At 39.8% G+C, this 21,542-nt stretch overlaps 1 protein-coding gene across 1 annotated transcript; it reads left to right on the forward strand.

Moving 5' to 3' along the window:
• The first annotated feature begins 274 nt into the window (after window positions 1-274).
• top3b (DNA topoisomerase III beta) lies at window positions 275-21,324 on the forward strand. The gene is made up of 18 exons (XM_031737425.2): window positions 275-515; window positions 7,863-7,994; window positions 8,368-8,474; window positions 9,221-9,295; window positions 9,552-9,742; window positions 10,240-10,396; window positions 10,484-10,597; window positions 10,839-10,929; window positions 12,103-12,257; window positions 12,455-12,560; window positions 15,227-15,373; window positions 16,219-16,392; window positions 16,778-16,906; window positions 17,139-17,288; window positions 17,789-17,889; window positions 18,776-18,977; window positions 20,608-20,795; window positions 20,948-21,324. The coding sequence occupies exons 1-18, from the start codon at window positions 446-448 to the stop codon at window positions 21,227-21,229; spliced, it is 2,571 nt and encodes an 856-aa protein (XP_031593285.1). The 5' UTR covers window positions 275-445; the 3' UTR covers window positions 21,230-21,324.
• Window positions 21,325-21,542: the final 218 nt, after the last annotated feature.

Below are 21,542 nucleotides of genomic sequence, written 5' to 3' on the forward strand. Positions count from 1 at the left end.
TAAGGTAGAGAGGAGACAACTGGTCCAAAGTCTCAGTAACATTAACATGAAATTGGATCTTATTAAGTTATTGCAAAAGGAGTCGGGGAATAAATGTGATCAGGCTTTGTCTCAGTTTTTGAGAGAAGGAAGATTGTTTGGAAGTATATGAAGTAGGTTTTTTTTTTGAGCGTGATTCCTGTCCACACTCCATACCAGTGGTGGCGGTAATGCACCATGCAGTTGTTTGCCAACCGCTACTTAAAAGAAGAAGAAGAAGAAGAAGAAGGAGAAGAAGAAAAGGCCATGACGTGCACCGGAAGTAGATCTCGTATCGTAGAAGGCGCCATGGCCACTGTAGTAGTTTCTCACATAGCCTATTAACCGGTGAGAAGCGGAGCACAGGTCAGTGTCTCCTTTTGATAAAATTGGGACAGGAAGCGACAGCTGAGGGAACCTGCTCATCATGAGAAGTGTGCTGATGGTAGCGGAGAAGCCGTCCTTGGCTCAGGCCATTGCCAAAATCCTTTCTAAAGGTGGGTACAGAGTAAAAGCTGTGTCGATCAGTACGCAGTGAAAGTATGGTGGAGCCGAAATGAAATTGAATAGCTTTGATCAGCTGACCTTTTGGCGGTTGATTGGTTTTTGTTTTGGTTTGTTGTTTGTTTGTTTGTTTGTTTTTATTAGAAAATTAAGATTTCTTCGATCTGGGCAGTCAGCATATATAAGCCTAGCTGGGCTTCTAGTCTTAATTAGAATGATCCAAATGATGATCCCAGGGTTGGACTTGTTAGTTTGTTTCCTGTGTTTGCCTGTACTGCTAAATGACATATTATGTACAATAGTTAAAGCAGTACTGGTTTTTAGACACTCTTGTACTGGATCTTGAATTAAACAGGAAAGTGTTGCGATAACTGTCAAAACACTACACATGGGCACAGAATTGACACCGTATAATGTAAAGTGTCTCAGATTGCTTTAATGAGCTGTTAACAGGTGTGTAATAAGTGATAACCTTTTTAGTGTCTTCTGGAAAACAAGCACAATGAGTGAAATGGGCTATTTCTCAGTAATACCGATGTGAAGACTATAATTTGTCTAAACAGTAGATGTTGGTGAAGTTCTCCAGTGGCCTAAGTTGACCATAGCATGCTCTCTTGTGTTCAGCTGTGTCTGGAGATGGCACATATACATGCCACAGTGATGAGCTCAAACTCCAGAGAGTAGCTGGCTGAGGGGAAGCAGCTGGGGTTCTTCTTGAGGACTGGCATCCTCAGGGATACAGGGATGGTCTCTAAACCAAATTCACTCTCAAGTCCCCTGCAGGAGTGGCCGGTGTGGCAGCTGGCCTCATGGATGACCTGAGGCACCCGGTTCAAGTCAATGTTTTCCCTGGTGAGAGATAAAGAGTAGGCCTATGAATCTGGATTTAGGCTTATCTGGATTTTCTGTACTATGAAGGTTGTTCACTTCTTACTGAGGTAATTCACCATGGTAACTTATGCTGTGAACTAGGGGTGCAACGATACACAAAATTCACGGTTCGGTTCGGTTCGATACTTTGGTGTCACGGTTCGATATTTTTTCGATACAAAAAAATGTTCATGCCTTTTTAATTTGTCATTTATTAAAATTATAAATATATATTTTAACTCAAAAGTATAGTTTTTAAATGTAATGTTGCTGAAACAACAAAATAATAATAATAAAAAAAAAATCTATCTGATCGAGAAATCACTCATCTTTGGAAAAGAGAGTTTATTACAGATAAATGGCTCTTTCCAAAATAAAAGCTATACTATACGCTTCTTCTGGGGTATATTCTCAGCAGCATATTAAACATATCAGGTCCCCATAAGGAGAATCACGTGCTAACGGCTGTCTAAATGACTCGGGTAAAGTTTGTAGCATGCGTGCTTGTTGTTTTTGTCTGCTTCCACTTGTCTTTGCACTAGGATGATGTCGGCGTAAATGTGCAGTCATATTCGTTGTGTTCTCACTAGTGCTGTCAGCGTTAATCTCGTTAAAATGACATTAATGCCATAACGCCGCAAATCTCCGTTAACGAGTTACCGCGGATTGCCCCGTGTGTGGGGCTGGACGGCAACAACACGTTAACGAGCTAACTGTGCTAACGCACTAGTTCCCACCAATGTAATTGAGCATTGCGTGGCACATCCGACATACTGTTTTACTTTTGTCCATGACGCGCTTACCATCAGGGTCATGCTTCACATGGAAACCAAAATAGTTCCAAACGCCAGATCTGAAAGAGGGTGGGGGTGGTTCAATTTCGGGTAGCGTTGAGGCAGTTGCCATGTTGCAACGAGCTTAACTTCTGTCTCGCTAGCTTGCGATGCGCTCAGTGGATCTCCGCTCGACAGTGCAGCCTAGGCGGAGTAGTCGAACGCAGATCCACTGAGCTCTCAACACAGACAGCATCGTCAGAAGAAAAGTTGATAAAATAAATTAAAAATTTTGTATTGTTCGATACATATGCGTACCGAACCGAAAGCACTGTATCGAACGGTTCAATACCAACACGAGTATTGTTGCACCCCTACTGTGAACTTAACCTGCTCTGGAGCAGGTTAAATTCCAGATTAGAAATCACCACCTACTGGCCAATCAGTTCTTCAGAAAATAGCATCAGCATCCCTGGAAGAGTAGGAAGGTGTTAAGTTTTTTAACATTGTCTAATGTCTTTGTTTCCCCATTGAGCATCAGTAACTCAGACTCACAGGCATACGCATACCACAGCTGTTCTGCAAATATTTGTTTTTTTCATTTGTTATTCTTGAGTTTAGACATTTAAAATACGTAATTCCACTCTTCTAGTGATTTAAGGAATAGCAGACTTCATTATTCATTCAGAAATTTTCTGATGCTAATTTTTCTTTTGTCATTAATCAGCTTTTTTCTGTGAGCCAGTAAGCTTTATTGTTTAAGTGGATTGAGTTTAAAGATCTAATTTATAGGGCTGCAGCTATTGGATATTTTAGTAATAGAGTAATCTATCGATTATTCCATCAATGAATCAGATAAGAATAACTTTGGTTTGTTATTAATGAGCATTAATAAATATTCAAAAGAGAAGAAAAACACAGTTCTTTAAGAATGAACTACTCATTGGTTTCCATTCCATTGCAGTGTTTAAAGGTTTAACTGTACAACAACATCTCTAAATTGAAATCTTATTTTTTTTTTTTTTTTTTTTAAGAAAGCATTATCTTAAATGCAAAAATACATAAATAATCTCAAGTACAGACAAAGGTCAAAGTCAAATAAAATAAGATATACAATTGAAACTAAGGCATAAAAAATTTACCTTTAGTCTGTCTTCTTGGAATAGGAGGCAAGTTTTTGTGCTGCTGAAAACAGATGTTATGGTGGTGTAGACATTATTATTAATATCAATTACTGTCCAACCTAACAACCTTCAGCTCATGGCTCAGAGTTTAATGGCTCATTGGCTTGTGAAAAGTGTGGAGTTAAAAAAATATATTTTTTATTGTAAAAATTAAAATATTTGATTAATACAATATTTTGTATTATTTCACTTTCGATCTGAAAAATGTTACGAAGGCCTCAAATCAATATGATGTAGTACACCCCATGCCCCCCGTTTAGACTCACCCCTGTTTGCTGCAGGTATCGCTTCCATGTACAAAATGATGTGCTGTCGTCAGCCTTCAGCATACCATATAATTTAAATATGGTATCAGACTATCTAAGTGTTCGTCATCATATTTTAATAAAACTTCTGCAGACTTGCTGCAGATTTTTCTCTGTGTAAAAACAAACGGCAGATGGACAAGCTACAAAAGTTGCTTTGATGAAGGACTCCCGCAGCTTTTTCTACTAATTTGTAAAGGTCCAATATGGAGAGAGGCTGTTCTTAGTACTAGACTTAGCACTCCCGCATAGACCCATCCCATTCAACATTCTCTCAGCCAAGCAGAATCAGCAGTAGAGTTTGCGTTGCAGGTTCCAGCACTTACACGTAGCTCCAGGTTGCAATGCTGCGCTCGTTGATGCGGGTGGGTAGGTTGACCAGCTGGCTGTGGTAGTCCTGCAGGCTGTACGTGCAGAAGGATTCGTCCACACACTGACTGCTTAGTGACAGGGCCGTGCATTGATGAAGGGCCAGCAGACAGAGCAGAAAGACACGCAGCTGCTGAACACACAGTCAGTGAGTTTATGTTATGATGGATGGTGTCAAATATTCTGTCACCTCTAGGTTGAAAAACTCCCAGTGCTACTTTTGCCTTGACATAATTTTGGAAGTTGGTCTGAAGTAGATAAGGTCACCCTATTGAGTTCATCAGGTGTGACTGGGTCCTTTATCTAATTTGTCCACAGAAGGTAAACGGGTCTCACCCTGAGCCTGGTTCTGCCAGGAGTCACTTCCTGTTAAAAGATTTCCTCACCACCACTTCAGTGTGCCTGTTCATGATGGGTTGTTGTGGTTCTCTCTCTTATATTGTCTGGTTCTCAAGATTGATCACATACAGCGATGTTGCAGGGTTGTTCTTTTCTTTTTTTACTGACTTACTTTACTTCAACAACACTCCCTACATTATCAGAGACCCAGCTTTTAATTACTATTATATTAGGAAATATGGAATAAGCTCTTCCTATTGTACAAATTCCTTATTCTGAGCTACTGGTAGATATTGTCAATCAGCTGAGCAACATTCTTGTACTGGTCTTTAAAAATGGACTCGCAGAAATGTTGTAGTGGGTTCAGCATACAAATGTTTTTCTTTTTGTAATAGATTAATACACTTATCTTGTGCAGTCAGGATATGCAGATATTTGAACACAATGTCTAATAAAGTAAATATGTAGAAAATAAAGGTGGGTTTTTAAAACAGATTTTCCAATTCAAATCGATTTTAGTTTGAATAATGCGATATCGATTCGTTAAATCCTGAATCAATTTTTAAATATAAATGTATTTTGCCAGAAACACCAGAATCTCAGGTGAAACCTCACAAAACTATTTCAACAACCACCAAACAGCTAAAACAGCAAATGAGAGCAGTTAAACAGATGTAAACACAAAGCACGGATTATTCATGTCCACGGACATGCAGTGGAGTGCTGAAAGCTGACATCTCACACATTCAGAAGCTGCCGGTTTGAACCAGCAGCAAAAGAAGAGCAAAACTACACTTCACGTTTAGAAAACATTTACATGAATTCCCACTGCTCTCTCACAGTGTACTCAGAGACCAATTTACCATCAATAATCTCTGTTTTCATTATTATTAGTTTGCTTACATACCAGTCTACCGTTGTTTACACACTTTCGCCTGCTGTTTTTTTTGTTTTTGTCTTTGTGTTTGTTTTGTTTTTTCAAAAATGACCTCCGACAAGAGAGCCTAATTTCTGCTGTTCAATACTGAAGAAATTTTAACGTTTACAGGCTATTTCTCTAATAAAACCTCTGTAACTTTGATCTGCTTTTCACTTCAGCAGCATTGGGTAATGTTCATATATTGATTCGTGGTTTTCTTCAGTTTTTTTAAAACTGCAGAATATTTTACGGGGGTTATCTGCTATAAATGCCAGGCCAGGAAAATGACCTTTATGTTTTTCTGTGTTTTATCCTCAGTTACTTTGACAAAAAGGCATCTGCTGTGATGCTCACACCTCTAAAGCCTTACAAGTGTCAGCTTTGTTTTTATACATAAATATAAAAATATGGATATGTACTGATAAATGATAAGAAGAGATTTATAATATTTCTGTCTGAGTCAAAATCAAATCAAATCAGTTACAGAAATCAGTGACGATACCCAGCTCTAATAGAAAATGCAAGTTGCTTAATTTTACTAACCTGCAGCCCATCTGAGTTTAACGTTGCTGTGTGTCAGTCGGCATTACTAAAAACCAAAAAGGCAGCATACTTACCTGGAGCTGTTCCATGGCTTGACTGTTTGGCTTGAGACTGGTGCAGTGGAGCTTCTTTTCCTTCTTTCTTCGGTGGTCACTCTGTTCTTTGGCTTGGAGTCGATCTGTGAACAGTTTCTGGACCTACCTCTATATATGTGCCCTGTTCTTGGCTGGATTTCTGCTTGCGTATATGTGTATTGTTGATTGAGTTGTTCACCTCAAAGAGGCTGGGGTAACTGTGTCTGTGTAGGGGTGGGGAATATATTAGTTGCTGTCATAATAGTTTGCGTCCTGTCATTATAATTCAGCCTTGAGAGAGTCATTTTATTCATAAGGACATCGGCCTGTACCAGAAATTTCAGGTAAGCAGGGAGAGGACGCTTGCTCACCGCCACTTTGGCCTCGTGCTAATGGCTGCTTCCATGACTCATCAGCAATTAGACTACAGTATGAGAAAACAAAAAAAAAGAAAGCAACTTTTCTGTAAAGTTTTTGACCCTGATTCAAAAGTTCATTTTTAAATCGATTTATAAATGTAAAATGCTCAGTAGGGAAAAAAAAAAGCAAAACAAATAATTTCTTAACTCAGTTTTATTTATACAGCACCCAGTCACAACAACAGTCATCTCAAGGTGCTTTATGTTGTAAGGTAGACCTTACAACATAAAGACCCCACAATAATACATCAAGACAAGTAACTGTCTTGTAACTGTCATGTAAAAATTGTAAAATAAAAAATGTGATAACGTCAAATTAAATAAACAAAAGTCTAGATAGTGACTTTAAAAACCACTGACCAAGAACAGTTACAGGTATCAGTCCTTCTCAAAAATATTTGCGTTGCTCTTTATGTGCTGGGAATTTTAAACAACAAACGACAAAAAGTGGTAAAATTGAAAACGGTGCTAATTTCAGACGGTGCCTGCAAAACCCCTGAACTAGAATGGTCACATCAGAGGTATTAGAGCATCTCAAAACAATTTAAATCATGATTGCTCTTTATGTTTTCGATTTTGGTGTGTGGGGAGACATTGACATGTGGAGTTTAAAACATTCTTCATAATATCTTCTAGTCAGTAAATCAGTCAGGCTCTACATCCCAGATAGAACTACAAGACAGCATCAGTACATGTTGAAAATATAATAGGACATCTATGACATCAAATGGCATTAATGTGTTATTAATGAAGTGAATAACATACATTTGTGAGAAAAATTTCAAAAAATTAGAGCATAGCAGAAGAAGAAGAAGAAGAAGCAGGAAGAAAATCAATAGTACAAGTCAAGAGCCAGATGAAATCAGGAGAAAGTGGAACAGAGAAACCGTTGACAATGTTGCAGAAGATCCCCATCTCACGACCTCAGCTAAACTGGTAGTGCAGACACATCTCACCCCAAGCTGTCATCTGGCTGGAGAAAGAGAAAAACTTTGGTACTGCATGAGGAAGTCAACAGGGTGGTGAGGGTGGTGCATGATATGTATGAGGACAGATTGGTGATTACATCAGAGATGTGCTCTGAGCCCCTTCTTGTTTGCAGTGATGATGGACAGACTGACAGGTGAGGTCAGACAGAAGTGTCTGTGGACTTTGATGTTTGCAAACACGTTCTGATCTGTAGTGAGAGTGGGGAGCAGGTGGAAGAGATCTTGGAGAGTTTGGAGGAATGGTCTGGACAAAAGAGGAATGAAAGCCCATAGAAGAAAAAAGAATGCAGGGTCATGGAGGAGAGTTGGTGTGACAGAGGAGGATGCTAGAGATAGGATGAGATGGGATCTCCCTAAAAGGAGCAGCAAAATGAAGGTGTAGGTGTTGACCTGTCAATTAAAATTCATCTGCTCTTTGAGCTGTTATATTTGTGTTAAGGCTTCAGATTTTTTAACTTGGACATTGAAATGTTTTGAATGACCTTATCCGTTTGTAATTATAATAAGATAACCGTGTAGCCTTTTTCATGCCTAATTTGCTCTCCTTTTTCTTTAGGAAACTGTACAAGCCGCAAGGGGCTCAATGGGGCATGCTCAGTGCATGAATACACCGGCATTTTCCAGGGCCAAACTGTACACTTTAAGATGACTTCTGTTTGTGGGCATGTGATGAGTCTCGATTTTATTGGTGGGTATCCTCCATGTTAGGTTAGCCTTGACCTAAATTTTCACAGCTTTTTTTTTTCACCTCCTGATTTTACATGGGAGGAGTAATTAAAACTGATTATTAGGGACAGTGTTATAAAATAATACAGTTCAAAACGCCACAACTTACTGGTGTCAAATGATGAAGGGGTTATTTCCTGTTTTTTGAAGCACCATTGTATAGAAAAGCAAAGTGTCAATCAGAGTATTGTAGTATAAAACACTTCAAAAATCTTCACTTTCTGCTCCTTTATATAACTGCAGTGATCAAATGATAAGAACTGTGTGGCTGATATTGGTCCACAGCAATAGTGTAGTGAACGTGAAGGATGTTGCACTTTTTATTTATTTTGCAGGGAAATATAACAACTGGGACAAAGTAGACCCTGCAGAACTCTTTAGTAAAGCTCCTACTGAAAAGAAGGAGGCCAACCCTAAACTCAACATGGTCAAGTTTCTTCAGGTAGGTTGACCCATTAATTGGCTTGACAATACATTGGTACTGTTGGTATGTGGTTTCTTATTTTAATCGGATTGGAGTATGGACTTTGATTATGTCATTCCAAAACCTTTTCAGGGTGGACTTACTGGTGTGTTATTATGTTATTGATCTTGGTGTAGTATCTTTACCTTATATAAAGTGCCTTGAATTGTTTTGGATCACTGTCCTGCGGAATAACCCAACTGAGCAATACTTTTGAAGTTTTGGAGTTGGAGTTCAGTTGGAAGTTTTGTGTGAATAATAGCTCTCACCGTGGTTCGCTTGAGTCCCAGAGCCTGAGAAATGACTTTGTTTCTAAGCTTTTTTTTTTTTTTTTTTAATCGTGGCATGATGTGTGAGATCTTGATGAGCTTTTAGCCTACTTGGTTCTATTTAAAAGATCACTTTATTCAGTAGATCTGGCAGTAATCAGGCTATGTGGCTAATCAAATTTAACTCAGCTTTCCAAATTGTAGTTAATCACATTAAATTCATTATTAACAAATGGGCCAGGTAGGATTTGATAGATTTTGTTCCCTTAATAAATGAAATCATCATTTTAAAACTGCACCTTGTATTTACACAGGTTTTCTTTATCTAATTTTTTTTTTTTTTTTTTTTTTTTTTTTTTTTGAAGATAAATGTGTGACAGCATACTAAGAAAGGAGGGTACAAATATGTTTATACTGCACTGCATTGTTAAACCCAAGTTTGTGGTATCATGGCAGGTTGAAGCCAGAGGCAGTGACTGTGTGGTTTTGTGGTTGGACTGTGACAAAGAAGGAGAGAACATATGTTTCGAGGTAATTCAGGTCACCACATCTGTTTCTCATTAGTACTCTCTAATCTTTATTACGATTAGACTTTCAAATTTTTTTAATAAATCTTATAGTTGGAGCTGGATCAGGTGGTCTACAGCCATCCTTTAGTGATCCTGGTACATGCTCAAGCTGCTGTCATTTAATTTTGTGTGCTCTTTCCAGTTTTGTCCTGTTCGTGTTCTTGGTCTTTCTGTGCTGTTTGTTTCTGTATTCTGCCTCACCTGTAATTCTCTTCAAGGTGCTGGATGCCATTCAGCCAGTGATGAATAAGGGAAGTGCCAGGAGTGTTTACCGTGCCAAATTCAGCTCCATTACCGACACTGACATCTGGAATGCTATGAACCGCCTGGGAGAGCCCAACCGCAATGAAGCTCTGTCAGTAGATGCACGGCAAGAGCTGGATCTGCGTATTGGATGTGCCTTCACCCGGTACACTGCTCTCTTCACCCACACACAGCTGTCTACTGATGTAGAAGGTTTAAAATAACAGTTCAAATAAATATCACCATGATGTTTGACATCCTGGTGATACTGGAGCCTCGTCGTCTCGTCTCTTCATATACTGTACCTTATATAGCAGAGATATAAGGTATATACTTATGGAAGAGATATACTTTGACTTTGACTTTGATTTCCAGGTAAGCTCAGAATTATGTGATTAATCAAGCAGAATGAGAGGAAGGTTAGTTAAATACCACACTTTCAAACTGCACTAATTTAAAAAAAAAAAAAAAAAAAAAGAGGCTGAACTTAAAATGCCACAGAGCACTGTTTTTGTGTGATTTCACCTCCATCCAAAGCTTAGTTCATCTGGTCAGAAGTTTATAAAATTCCAGAATCTTTGAAAACATGGTTGATAACAGCTGATCAAAGATATTGATACTGTTCATCTAAGCTTTCTGTTTCTTGACTAAACTATTTTTCAGGTTCCAAACAAAGTATTTTCAAGGGAAATATGGCAATCTAGACTCCTCCTTAATCTCCTTTGGTCCGTGCCAGACCCCAACCCTTGGCTTCTGTGTGGAACGCCATGACAAGATCCAGTCCTTTAAACCAGAGACTTACTGGGTCATCCAGACAAAGGTAAATCATGACCTCAGTTTCCTGCCACACTGTCAAAAGATTCCTTTCTTCTGTGCGGTATTGACAGAAGTGATGTGCTTTGTTCAGGTTTTTAAAGGAAAGGAGAGTCCACTGACACTGGACTGGAACAGGGTTAGGGTCTTTGACAGAGAGGTGGGTCAGATGTTTGTCAACCTGGCCAAGACATCCAGGGAGGCGCAGGTGAGTGCAAAAATCAGACTTTGTGGTGTGTAGATAATATTTTTTTATTGTACGTGTGCTGTCTGACATTGTGAAGGTCATGATGATTATTCCATTTCCTGTTTCACCAAATATTAAATTAACTACAAAGAGAACGTCTGCTTTATAAAACATTTTCAACTAGCTGGGCAAGTCTCAGTCAATTTGAATTATAATAAATTTAGGTCAGCTTGCTGAAGCAGGTATCTGCTCTCTCTCACAGGTGGAGTTGGTGAGTAAGAAGGAGAAGACCAAGCAGAGGCCTCAAGCCTTAAACACAGTGGAGATGTTGAGAGTGGCTAGTTCTGCCTTAGGTATTTACATATAAATTTACATTTACAGCTATTTATATTTACATTTTCATCAGCTGTCATTTCTCTGTAAGCATAAGAATACACTGAGGTAATGGGTTGTTGTTTTTCATGTGTCATGGATAGGAAAAACAATTATAGTTTTTCTTGTTTTGGTTTGTTTACTCTTTAAGACTGAGAAGTTTGAACTAAGGGTGTTAAGCTTGATTAGATGAAACTGACTCAAATATAATTGAACACGTTTGGTTCCCTGGTGATTCTAAATTGATGCATGTGTTGGTGCAGGATGTGTTTTATGGATATGTGGTGTAGTGTGAAGTATTTTGAGTGATCGGTATAGGTTATATCGGCATAGGATATCCTAGGTGTATCTACTAGGTGGCTGAGGGGTAGCTGCCAGTATTTTCAGCTACTGTGTTACGCACCGTGAGTTAAAGTATAATCAAGTGTGCTTTATAAATAAAACAGTTATTGCCAATCGCCGCTTTACACAGCGTCACAAATTCTTCGAAATTCGGGTTGTAAATATGGCTGCTATAACACTGACAGTTGTTCTGATTTTGATTATTATGTTTGCAATAATAAAATGATACTGTCTTTATATGTGATCCTTGTACTTTTAATATTGTTTCAATGAAATGTAAGGGTCATATTGTACTGGAAAACCCATCTTACACTTTGTCCTTTGTGATCGAGAGGAACATTCACTGAACTGAAGAGCATCTTCTGTTCTATTCTTGCCTTATATTTATAATTATCATAAAAAATCTTTTGAATGGAATTTGTATTCACAGGAATGGATTCTCTAATATCTTTGTAAATATACAGCTCAGGTTTTCTGTTGTTTTAATGTTTAATGAGTTTGACCATCACACCCATTACTTATGTGATATAAGATATCTCAACGCGTTTCTCTGTTAGATGATGCGTTTCTTTGTACTTAGTACATGTGACATGAAAGACTGGATGTGCTCTTGTGGCAGCACAGGTGAATGAGTCTGTTAGAGAAGATGCTCCATTGTCTGTCCAATAACTGGTGCAGATGGTGATCTGGGTTATACATGGATGAATAAGAGCTTGTGTCCAGTTTGCAGCCAATCACATCCAGCCTTCCTGTCTGCTGGAAGAAAAAGTGTGAAAGAATTAAAGAGAGAAGGATGTGATATTATGTTTCAGGCATGGGTCCCCAGCATACTATGCAGATTGCTGAGCGCCTATATACACAGGGCTACATCAGCTACCCACGTACCGAGACGACCCACTACCCAGTGAACTTCGACCTGAAGGGAACACTGAAACAGCAGACCAACAACCCCTTCTGGGCAGAAGAGGTGAGTACATTCCTTCAACGCTACTTGTATGTGTATACATAAACTGATTCATTCAGTTCAGTTCAATTTTATTCACACAACGTCAAATCACAATAACAGTCACCTCAAGGCGATCCTACCGTAGTAGAAAGAAAGAGCCACTTAGAAATTAATGTGATTCAAAATAAAAAAAAAAAGGTTTTTTAACTTTTCATCAGGTAAAAGTTCTACTTTCAACTGGAATAAACCAACCCAGGAAGGGCACTGATGCTGGAGATCATCCACCTATTACTCCCATGTGTGCTGCCACGGAAGCAGAACTAGGTGAGCAATACAGGCAAATAACTGAACAATAGGAATATCACCTCTTTTTATGATACACCTCTATTTATATAGGCCATGCCTTCAAAGAGCAATGAGCAATATTGTAGACATATTTTCTATTAGTCAAGCTAGGAAATGTTAGGATAATAAAGAGTTTGAATATTCAAAGCCCTATATATAACTTGTTAGGATGTGTGATGGTTATTATAGTTAAGATATTATTATAGTTAAAATAAAATTTAAAAAATCCTTTGTTGTGATATTTGTTAATTTGGTTTAAAAAAACAATTTGTCACAAACTCCATGATGAGGGTTTGGGCATTTTTATTGAGGCGAGTCAACAGATTTCAAAAACAGCCTGTGCACAAAGCTTGTCATCATGTAGAAGCATTAGGTGCTCTAAAATCTCACAAATGATGGTAAATGAAACTTCACACAGTTGCTGTAGCTCAGTTGGTAGAGCAGATCACCTGCTAATCTTAAGTTTGGTGGTTCGACCCAGTCTGCATGCCCCAAGCTGCTCTCCGATGCATCTGACAGAGTATGAATGTGTGCATGTTTAGATAGAAAGCACTTAAAGAGTAGAAGAAAGTGCTTGTTTGAGTGGGTGAAGATGGCATGCTGTATAAAGCGCTTTGAATGCTCTGGGAGAGTGCTATATGTAAGAATAAGTCCATTTACCGTGAACTCTTAAATTCTCTCTAGCACAGGGGTGGGCAATTAATTTTCCCACAGGGCCACCACATGACTAACTGGTAGAGGGCAGCACCAATACGCTGAACTCAGTTCTTTTTACAAATTGTTACCGGCAAGATTAGGTGTTACAAATATTCAACAAAAATGAGAAACAAGTATAGTAAAATCAATAACTGTATTGAAAAAATGTCCTGAAAGTGAGTCGGCTGACCTTTAAAAAATTGTTTAATTAAAGAGAAACTTTTATTTTCAATATAAACATATACCCTATTCCCTGCCTGCTAGCTGTTATGTGATTGTCTCAGAGGCATCTTTGCACAGCCTGCACCTGGCCTCCCATCTTGCTTGCTGTGGTAGACCCCAGCCTCTAACGATTTCATGCTTCACTTTTAAGTTGTGCTGTACTGTTTACTGTGCTGCCACAATTAGTGCCTCTGTGTTTCAGTTTAGCTTTCTCCAGGTGTTAGTAGGATTTTTCAGTATCTGCCACGTCTGCCAGTGGTACATGCCACGCAGGGGCCTGTCCTTCGATGATGGTTTCTCTTCTTGCTCCTCTTCGTTCTTGCTCCATTCTGTAGCCTGTAGGCCAGGGGTGCCCAATCCTAGTCCTCGAGAGCTACTGTCCTGCAGCTTTTAGATGCATCCCTACTCCAACACAGCTGAATCAAATGGTTTGATGACCTCTTCAGCATGTCATCAAGTTTGGCAAAGGCCTGATAACAAGACATTCATTTGATTCAGGTGTGTTGGAACAAGGATGAATCTAAAAGCTGCAGGACAGTAGCTCTCGAGGACTAGGATTGGGCACCCCTGCTGTAGGCTATGCAATGGACCAATCATTAGTCACTTCCTCTTCATGGATGCCTCCATCGATGCCTGGTGTGAAAGACACATTGTCTTATTGACAATGGTCACAGCTGATCATGTGCTTGGTGAATACCACAGACAGCAGAAACCCAAGAATGAAGAGGAGCAAGAAGAGAAACCATCATCGAAGGACAGGCCCCTGCGTGGCATGTACCACTGGCAGACAGAAGAAGCCAGTCTTGTTGATGATCTGGCTGAGGGAGTTCAAGCTTATGCAGAACAGCAGTGGGGACAAGGCATCTCCTTGGTAGATCCCGCACTTGGTGGTGACTTGTGCTATTGATTTGAAGTTGGCGTCTAGTGTTGTCCCTGTTGAATCGCTGATGAATCTTAGGGTCCTGTTGATCTTGTAAATTTCTAGGCATTCCAAGATCCATGTGGAAGGCACTGAGTCATAGGCTTTCTTGTAGTCAATCCAGGCAGTGCACAGGTTGATCAGTCTGGTCTTACAGTCTTGGGCAACTGCTCTATCTACCAGGAGCTGGTGTTTTGCCCCTCTGGTGTTTCCTTTCTGTGTCCCACTCACGTACTGAGCCATGTGCCTTTTCATCTTAGCTACTATGATGCCTGACAGGAGCTTCCATGTGGTACTGAGGCAGGTTATTATATTAAAGGACTCGTCCCATCCCAGTAACAAACTGTTTCAACTTCTGCAATCAGTCACAAGGTTCCGCAGCATGGGGTCAAAAACCGCAAGACTCAAGAGGAGCTTCTGTCCTCAGGTCCTAAATCAGAACATGCCCCCTCTCTCCCCTCATAGCATCCATAAGTGACTGAAACAGCTTATATCGTATTCTTGTCACAGAACTTTCACGGTCATATTTCATATCATATCTGATTCATTATTATGTTACACGCTGCTACACTCATCATGCTGCTTCACTACTGTGTACACTACTCTGGTCATTTGTTTTAATTGCATTGCTCTGTCAATACATTACTGCGCTAACATGGCGGTAATATGGCAGTATTAGACACACTGTTCTAAACATTATTTGAGATGGAATAACCCAACTTCTAACTGTGTGAAGTTATTACAGTGACTTACCTGTAGAATATTAGAATAGTACATCAGTACCCAAATGTGTTCTTTTTTTCCACAGGAAGTGATGGCTGGCGGCTATATGAGTACATTACCCGGCATTTTATTGCCACTGTAAGTCAAGACTGCAAGTACCTACAAACCACTATAGAGTTCAGCATTGGCACAGAGGCATTCTCGTGTAGTGGAAGAACCCTTATATCACCAGGTAAACATAGATGATTGTTTTGCAGAATTTTGCAGTACTTACCTGCAGTAAACCATTGCACTGTATTAACATCATTGTTTGCTTAGTGTATGGAGTAATTGCTTGTGACTATGTAGCTGTCAAAGGTACCTTATGACATCATCAACGTTGCTTTTGGCCAGAGTCTGTGATTGCATGCCCTTTTGGTGTAGACATGATACAGACCACATGGTGGCACTATCCAGATGGAGTTTTTAGGATTTGACACCAGTCTATATTTTGTGGTTCTTCGTAACTATTTTAGAATACAGCTGCAAATAATGTCAGCAGTGAGTCCTTAATCAACTTTCTGAGTCTATGAATGATGGCCTGACATTGTGCTTTAGAGCTGCTTGATTCAGAATTTACTGCTTCATTAAACATAGTCTTACCCATACGTCTTACCCAGATGCAGCGAAACAGGCCAAAACCGTGACAGTATTTCCCTTTCTTCCAACAAAATTTTTATCATTTAAATGTGCAGTCATGTGGAAGAAAAATTAACATGAATCTCAGGCTCGAGTATTCTTTTTGCAGAGCAGTACTTTGTCCCCCCCATAGTCTAGTCTCTTTGCTGATATGATGAGGGACAAGAATGCTGCAGAAATGTTTTTTGTTAATGTTGTGTACACTTTCTTTTAAACATGTCTTGGAAAGATCAGACTTTAATAGATCTTTACATTAAAAAAGGATCAATTTGTCTACTCCTCTGACTTGTATAAAACTCAGATTATGGCTTAGATCTTCAATGCAGACATTTGTGAACATTAAAGAATTACCAAGCCTGCAGCAAGCTAATCCTTGCTAAATGTGTATTTTGTTTTCAGGTTACACAACTGTAATGCCATGGCAGGGCATCCCTCTGGAAGAGTCCATACCAGTATGTGAGCATGGAGACACTTTCTCAGTAGATGAGATCAAGCTGATAGAAAAGCAAACCAGCCCACCAGACTACCTGACTGAGGCTGAACTCATCACCCTCATGGAGAAACATGGCATTGGTATACTTGAGCACTTAAATACTTTTAAAAAAATTAAGTGAAAAGCTGCCTGTGCACATTATTTAATTTAAACTCAGCTGTTCGCTTAGATGGAACAGCTTGTCTGTGTCCAGGATATGGACATGCTGTGGGTTATCACTTCATGTTTGGTCATATTTTAATTGTGTGGTATTTGGGAAGCAAGGCAGAAACAGACTGCAGATGCCAGTCACCCAGCCTGTCGTCTCTTCTGCATGGATGATTCATTAAAACGTTCTTTCTGCTCATTACACATGTTTATTATATCTTTGAGGACAACCTTTGAGAACTTCATACATGACAGCAGTTCTTTGGCTGGAAATTATAAAAACAGTTTTATAGATGTTGGTCTTTGTCCTCCCTCCAGGTACTGATGCTAGTATCCCAGTCCACATCAATAACATCTGCCAGAGGAACTATGTGACAGTTGAAAGTGGACGCAAGCTGAAACCAACCAACTTAGGCATAGTCCTGGTACATGGCTACTACAAGATAGGTCATTTGCTTAAGTTACCTTTGTATTCTCTTACTCTTGTAATGAATTTCTGCTTGGTCAGTAATGGAGGGTTTCTGGAACATAGCTGATTTATCTTTGGATGCTATTGCAACTAATGCAGGTAGTTGAATATAATCAAGTGATGAGGATATAGGACCAGACAGAGTGGTTTATAGAGCTAATAAAATACAAGATTATTATTAATGCAAATTTAATTGTGTGTGTTTTTCAGATGCAGAACTGGTGCTTCCCACTATACGCAGTGCTGTGGAAAAGCAGCTGAACCTTATTGCGCAGGGTAAGGCCAACTACCAGCAGGTCCTACAGCACGCCCTGGATATCTTCAAGAGGAAGTTTCACTACTTTGTTGACTCCATTACCAGTAAGTCCAGTGAAACCACAGGAACGCAGTGTCACAAGTTCCTTGAAGGGATTATCTGGTACAAAGCCTGAAGGACGTTATTTTCTGTGATCCCATCCATACATTTTCTAAACCAATTGTCTAATTCAAAGTTGCGCTGTAAAGCCTGGCTCACCAGTATATTACTGAGTGGTAGCTGTGGCTCAGAACAGGTTGTTCACTAATCTGAGGAAATGGTGGAGTGGCTAGTGGCCTCACACTGAATCTTTGAGTAAGAAAACCGTGCCATATTAAAACTGTTTTAAGTCAGATGGAAAAGATCTCAGAGCCTTAAACAGGCTGATTTCTGCTAAATGGGTCGAGCATAGCAGGGACTGGGTAACAGTGCTGTAATTGCAGTTGTACATCAACAAGAAACATGTGACCTGTGACTGCAGAGGAGACATATTATTAAAGCACACTGCAGGTTCCAGTTTCTTGTATGCAGCTGAAGCTCAGACTTCGTGTGTTATGTTTTCCAGACATGGATGAGTTGATGGAGGTCTCCTTTTCTCCCATTGCTGCTACTGGGAAGCCGCTGTCCCGCTGTGGCAAATGCCACCGCTTCATGAAGTACATCCAGGTGAGCAGTCAAAGCTACTAAACCCCAGCCACATGGCTGGGATTTAGACACGTGAGTCTGCCCTCGGTGCTTTTGTCATTTAAAGTAATAAATGACTATTTATTTATCCTGTGTGGACCACTCACTGTGGCCTTGAGAATTAAGCTCATGTGCTTCCTTTATTACCATCTCTGTCCGATGATGGAAGCACTTTTAAGTTCATGAATGAATCATGAAGCTGCAGTTCTGCTAATTGTCACTGTATGAGATATATGAGCAATATACCAACACAGTCATTAGCCTTTTTCTCCGGGAACTACATAAGACGAGCAAATAAACAAAATTTTGTTTTTGTATTTTTGTATTCTTCTTTGGAGTTTAGAAAATGTCTTTTCTCCATAACTTTTACTGTTGGGGAAAAAAAACACATCAGGACACATTGGTATAATTCTATTAGGGCAGTAAACATAGGGCAGTAAACATGGTGCACAACAGTTAAGCAGCTTTTATACTGAAACGTATTATCAATGTTATCAACCCAGGGGTTAAAATGTTATGAAGCGGCGAAGACATACATCTGTGTTTTCAGACTTTGCTTCCTGATTCTGCTGTCACTAGAACCCTTGAGTGTGAAAGTAGATGTCTTGTGCAACCAGTTTGTTTGTTTGTTTTGGGGGTGTGGTTTTTGCAAGTAATTCTCGGACTTGGGACTGCACTGGGTCAAACTTGTTGAAGCCTGCAGAAATGTGGTGCGAGCATCTGAGTGCACTGACATTAATCTGACTTCTTACTTGATGAATGATATTGATCTGAAGTGGCCTTTAGCCACTTGATGGTAAAATGTGTAACTGCCCATGAGTGGCAGTGAGTGATTCTTAAATGAAATGAAGCAAACATGTGCATGCAGGCCAAGCCCAGCAGACTCCACTGCTCTCACTGCGACGAGACCTACAGTCTTCCCCAGAATGGAGCCATCAAGCTTTACAAGGAGCTCCGGTGTCCACTAGATGACTTTGAGCTTGTGCTGTGGACTTCTGGGGCGCGGGGAAAGAGCTACCCCCTGTGCCCCTACTGCTTCAGCAACCCGCCATTCAGGGACATGAAGAAAGGTAAGGCAGAATGGGAGTGTTATGTTAATCACTGCCCACCAACCATGGTTAACTAGCATGAGCCTTGAAACCCTCTAAGAATCAAACTAATCCGTAATATAATTTTTCTGGTAAATGGACTGATTCTTTTATATAATGCTTTCATACTCTCCTGGAGCACTCACAGCGCTTTATACAACATGCCACATTCACCCATTCACACAAGCACTTCTATACTTCTATACATTAAGTGCTTCCTAGGTAACATTCATACAGCATCGGAGAGCAACTTGGGGTTAGTATCTTGTCCAAGGATATTTGGCATGCAGACTGGGGGAGCCAGGGATCAAACCACCAACCTTCCGATCAGTGGAAGACCTGCTCTACCTCCTGAGCTACATTCAACCCGAAAATCGTTTAATTATGATGGACAGTGCTCAACTTTAAACAAGTCAAAAAGACAGAGAGACTTTCTTTTAACACTAAAAGGTTAGCATGAGAATCAATCAAGTATGGTCAAAAAAGCCGAGAGAGACGGGGCATCAGGGAGCCACAGTGAAGATTAGGGAAGGTAACTAAGAACCAGATGTTGTAGAGAACTGGTTCCCATTATTTCAGTCTGCTTGCCCATTGATTCTGCTTATCAATTCCACTTCCACTTGCATTTGCGCTGAAATCAACCGAGCTCTGAAAGTTTTTTTAATAGTATTTTTTAAACCTTTGTTCATCAACCAGGAGCTCTCTTTGCTAGGCTTTTTTAAACATCTACTTGGCAAATTAAAGTGCCTCCTTGATGTTTACACATTCACCTAAAAATGCAAGAGCTTATCGGTTCGATACTGGGGGTGTCAGGAAGGGCATCCATGTTAAAAATGTGCCAAATAAAACATGCAGAGCCACCTGCTGTGGCAGCCCCTTGTGAGCAGCAGAAAGTAAGTAAGAGTGTTTCATTTCACAGAAATACCTTTTTGAAGGTGGAGGTCCAGAGTACTTAAACTAGGCGATCTATGCTATAGTAGTAGGATTACTGCCTAGTCCTATTTAAGCATACTGTGCCCTGGTCCTCTTCTGGAGGTGGGTTTGGGGGTGGTTCAGCTGAACTCAAGCACATTATACTTATATTATCTATCCATGAAGCCAGATAACACTCACCAATTAGACTGTAGGATTGTCTTAAAGACATAAAGACCTGTATGATCTCTAATTTTCTTCTTCTAAAGTCACATAAAACTGAGGTTATTGTACTTGGACCTAAAAATCTCAGACATATGGTATTTCTAAGATTGTACCAACACTGTCTTAACAACAGTTGCCTCTGTAAGATTGCTGTGTTAAATAGTTAATGAATGTTTTAGGCATGTTTGAGGACAGTATGTCAACTCTTCTAACATCTTCCAATAAAACCACAGAATGAAAGGGAGACTGAGAGAAAGTGAGGAAACTACAAGATATTTACATGCTGGTTATCCCTTCATTGGAAATGAACATGACTGTGTAATGAATGAATAATTGAAGGAGCTCAGTACACACAATACAATACATACAATACACGCACTACTGTCTTAGGAAAAGCGACCCTGTTTCTTTGTGCTTTCTGGTCTCATGGCCCCTCTGACACTGTGGCGCTGTTCTCCATGTCTGTTTTTCTTAGGTATGGGATGCAATGAATGTACCCATCCATCATGTCAGCACTCTCTCAACTCCTTGGGCATTGGACAGTGTGTAGAGTGTGATAGTGGAGTTTTAGTGTTGGACCCCACATCTGGACCAAAGTGGAGGATGGCCTGTAATAAATGCAATGTGGTGGTGCACTTCTTTGAACATGCACACAAAGTGCAGGTAAGAAAATTATTGTCTTACTGTATTGCAGAGGTTCCCAAAGTGTGGGGCCCGACCCCTCTTTGATCTATAGCATTACTGAAACCGAGGAAAGTATGAAACAGTACCCCAGTTCCTTGATTTATTTGTTTTTGTTAATGCTTTTCTCACAGGTTGCTCAGGAGAGCTGTGATGTCTGTGATGCCTCTCTGGTTGCAGTGGACTTTAACAAGACTCGCACTCCTCTTCCTGCCAGTGAGACCCAACACACTGGCTGTGTTTTTTGTGATCCAGTGTTTCAGGATTTGGTGGAGCTCAAGCATGCCACCATCCGGCATTCCATGCACCGTGGTGGGGGTGGGAGAAGAGGAGGACGGGGACGTGGACGTGGACGTCGTGGCAATGCTAAAAAACCTAAAGATAAAATGGCTGCCCTAGCTGCTTATTTTGTATAGTTTCTGTGTGTATTGTGTTCTTTTGCATGTCATTAAATGAACTGGTTTTCCTCTGATAATGAATCTAAATATACATTAAAACAACTAGTATTTTTTTTTTTAATCATTTTCCCCATTTTGTTAAGTGCTTTGAGTGGTCAGGTAAAGTTAAAAAGAAGCACTATATAAGAACTAGAACCATTTGTCATTGTTACTAAGCATCTAAAAGACACATTCACCGAGTCACACATTACTTTATTCTATGCACTTTTCATTTATCATTCACACTTAAAGCCGCTACAACAACAATTACCTAAAGGCACTTTATATTGTC

The sequence above is a fragment of the Oreochromis aureus genome, linkage group 12 (assembly GCF_013358895.1).
Source record: "Oreochromis aureus strain Israel breed Guangdong linkage group 12, ZZ_aureus, whole genome shotgun sequence".
NCBI classification, from domain to species: domain Eukaryota; kingdom Metazoa; phylum Chordata; class Actinopteri; order Cichliformes; family Cichlidae; genus Oreochromis; species Oreochromis aureus.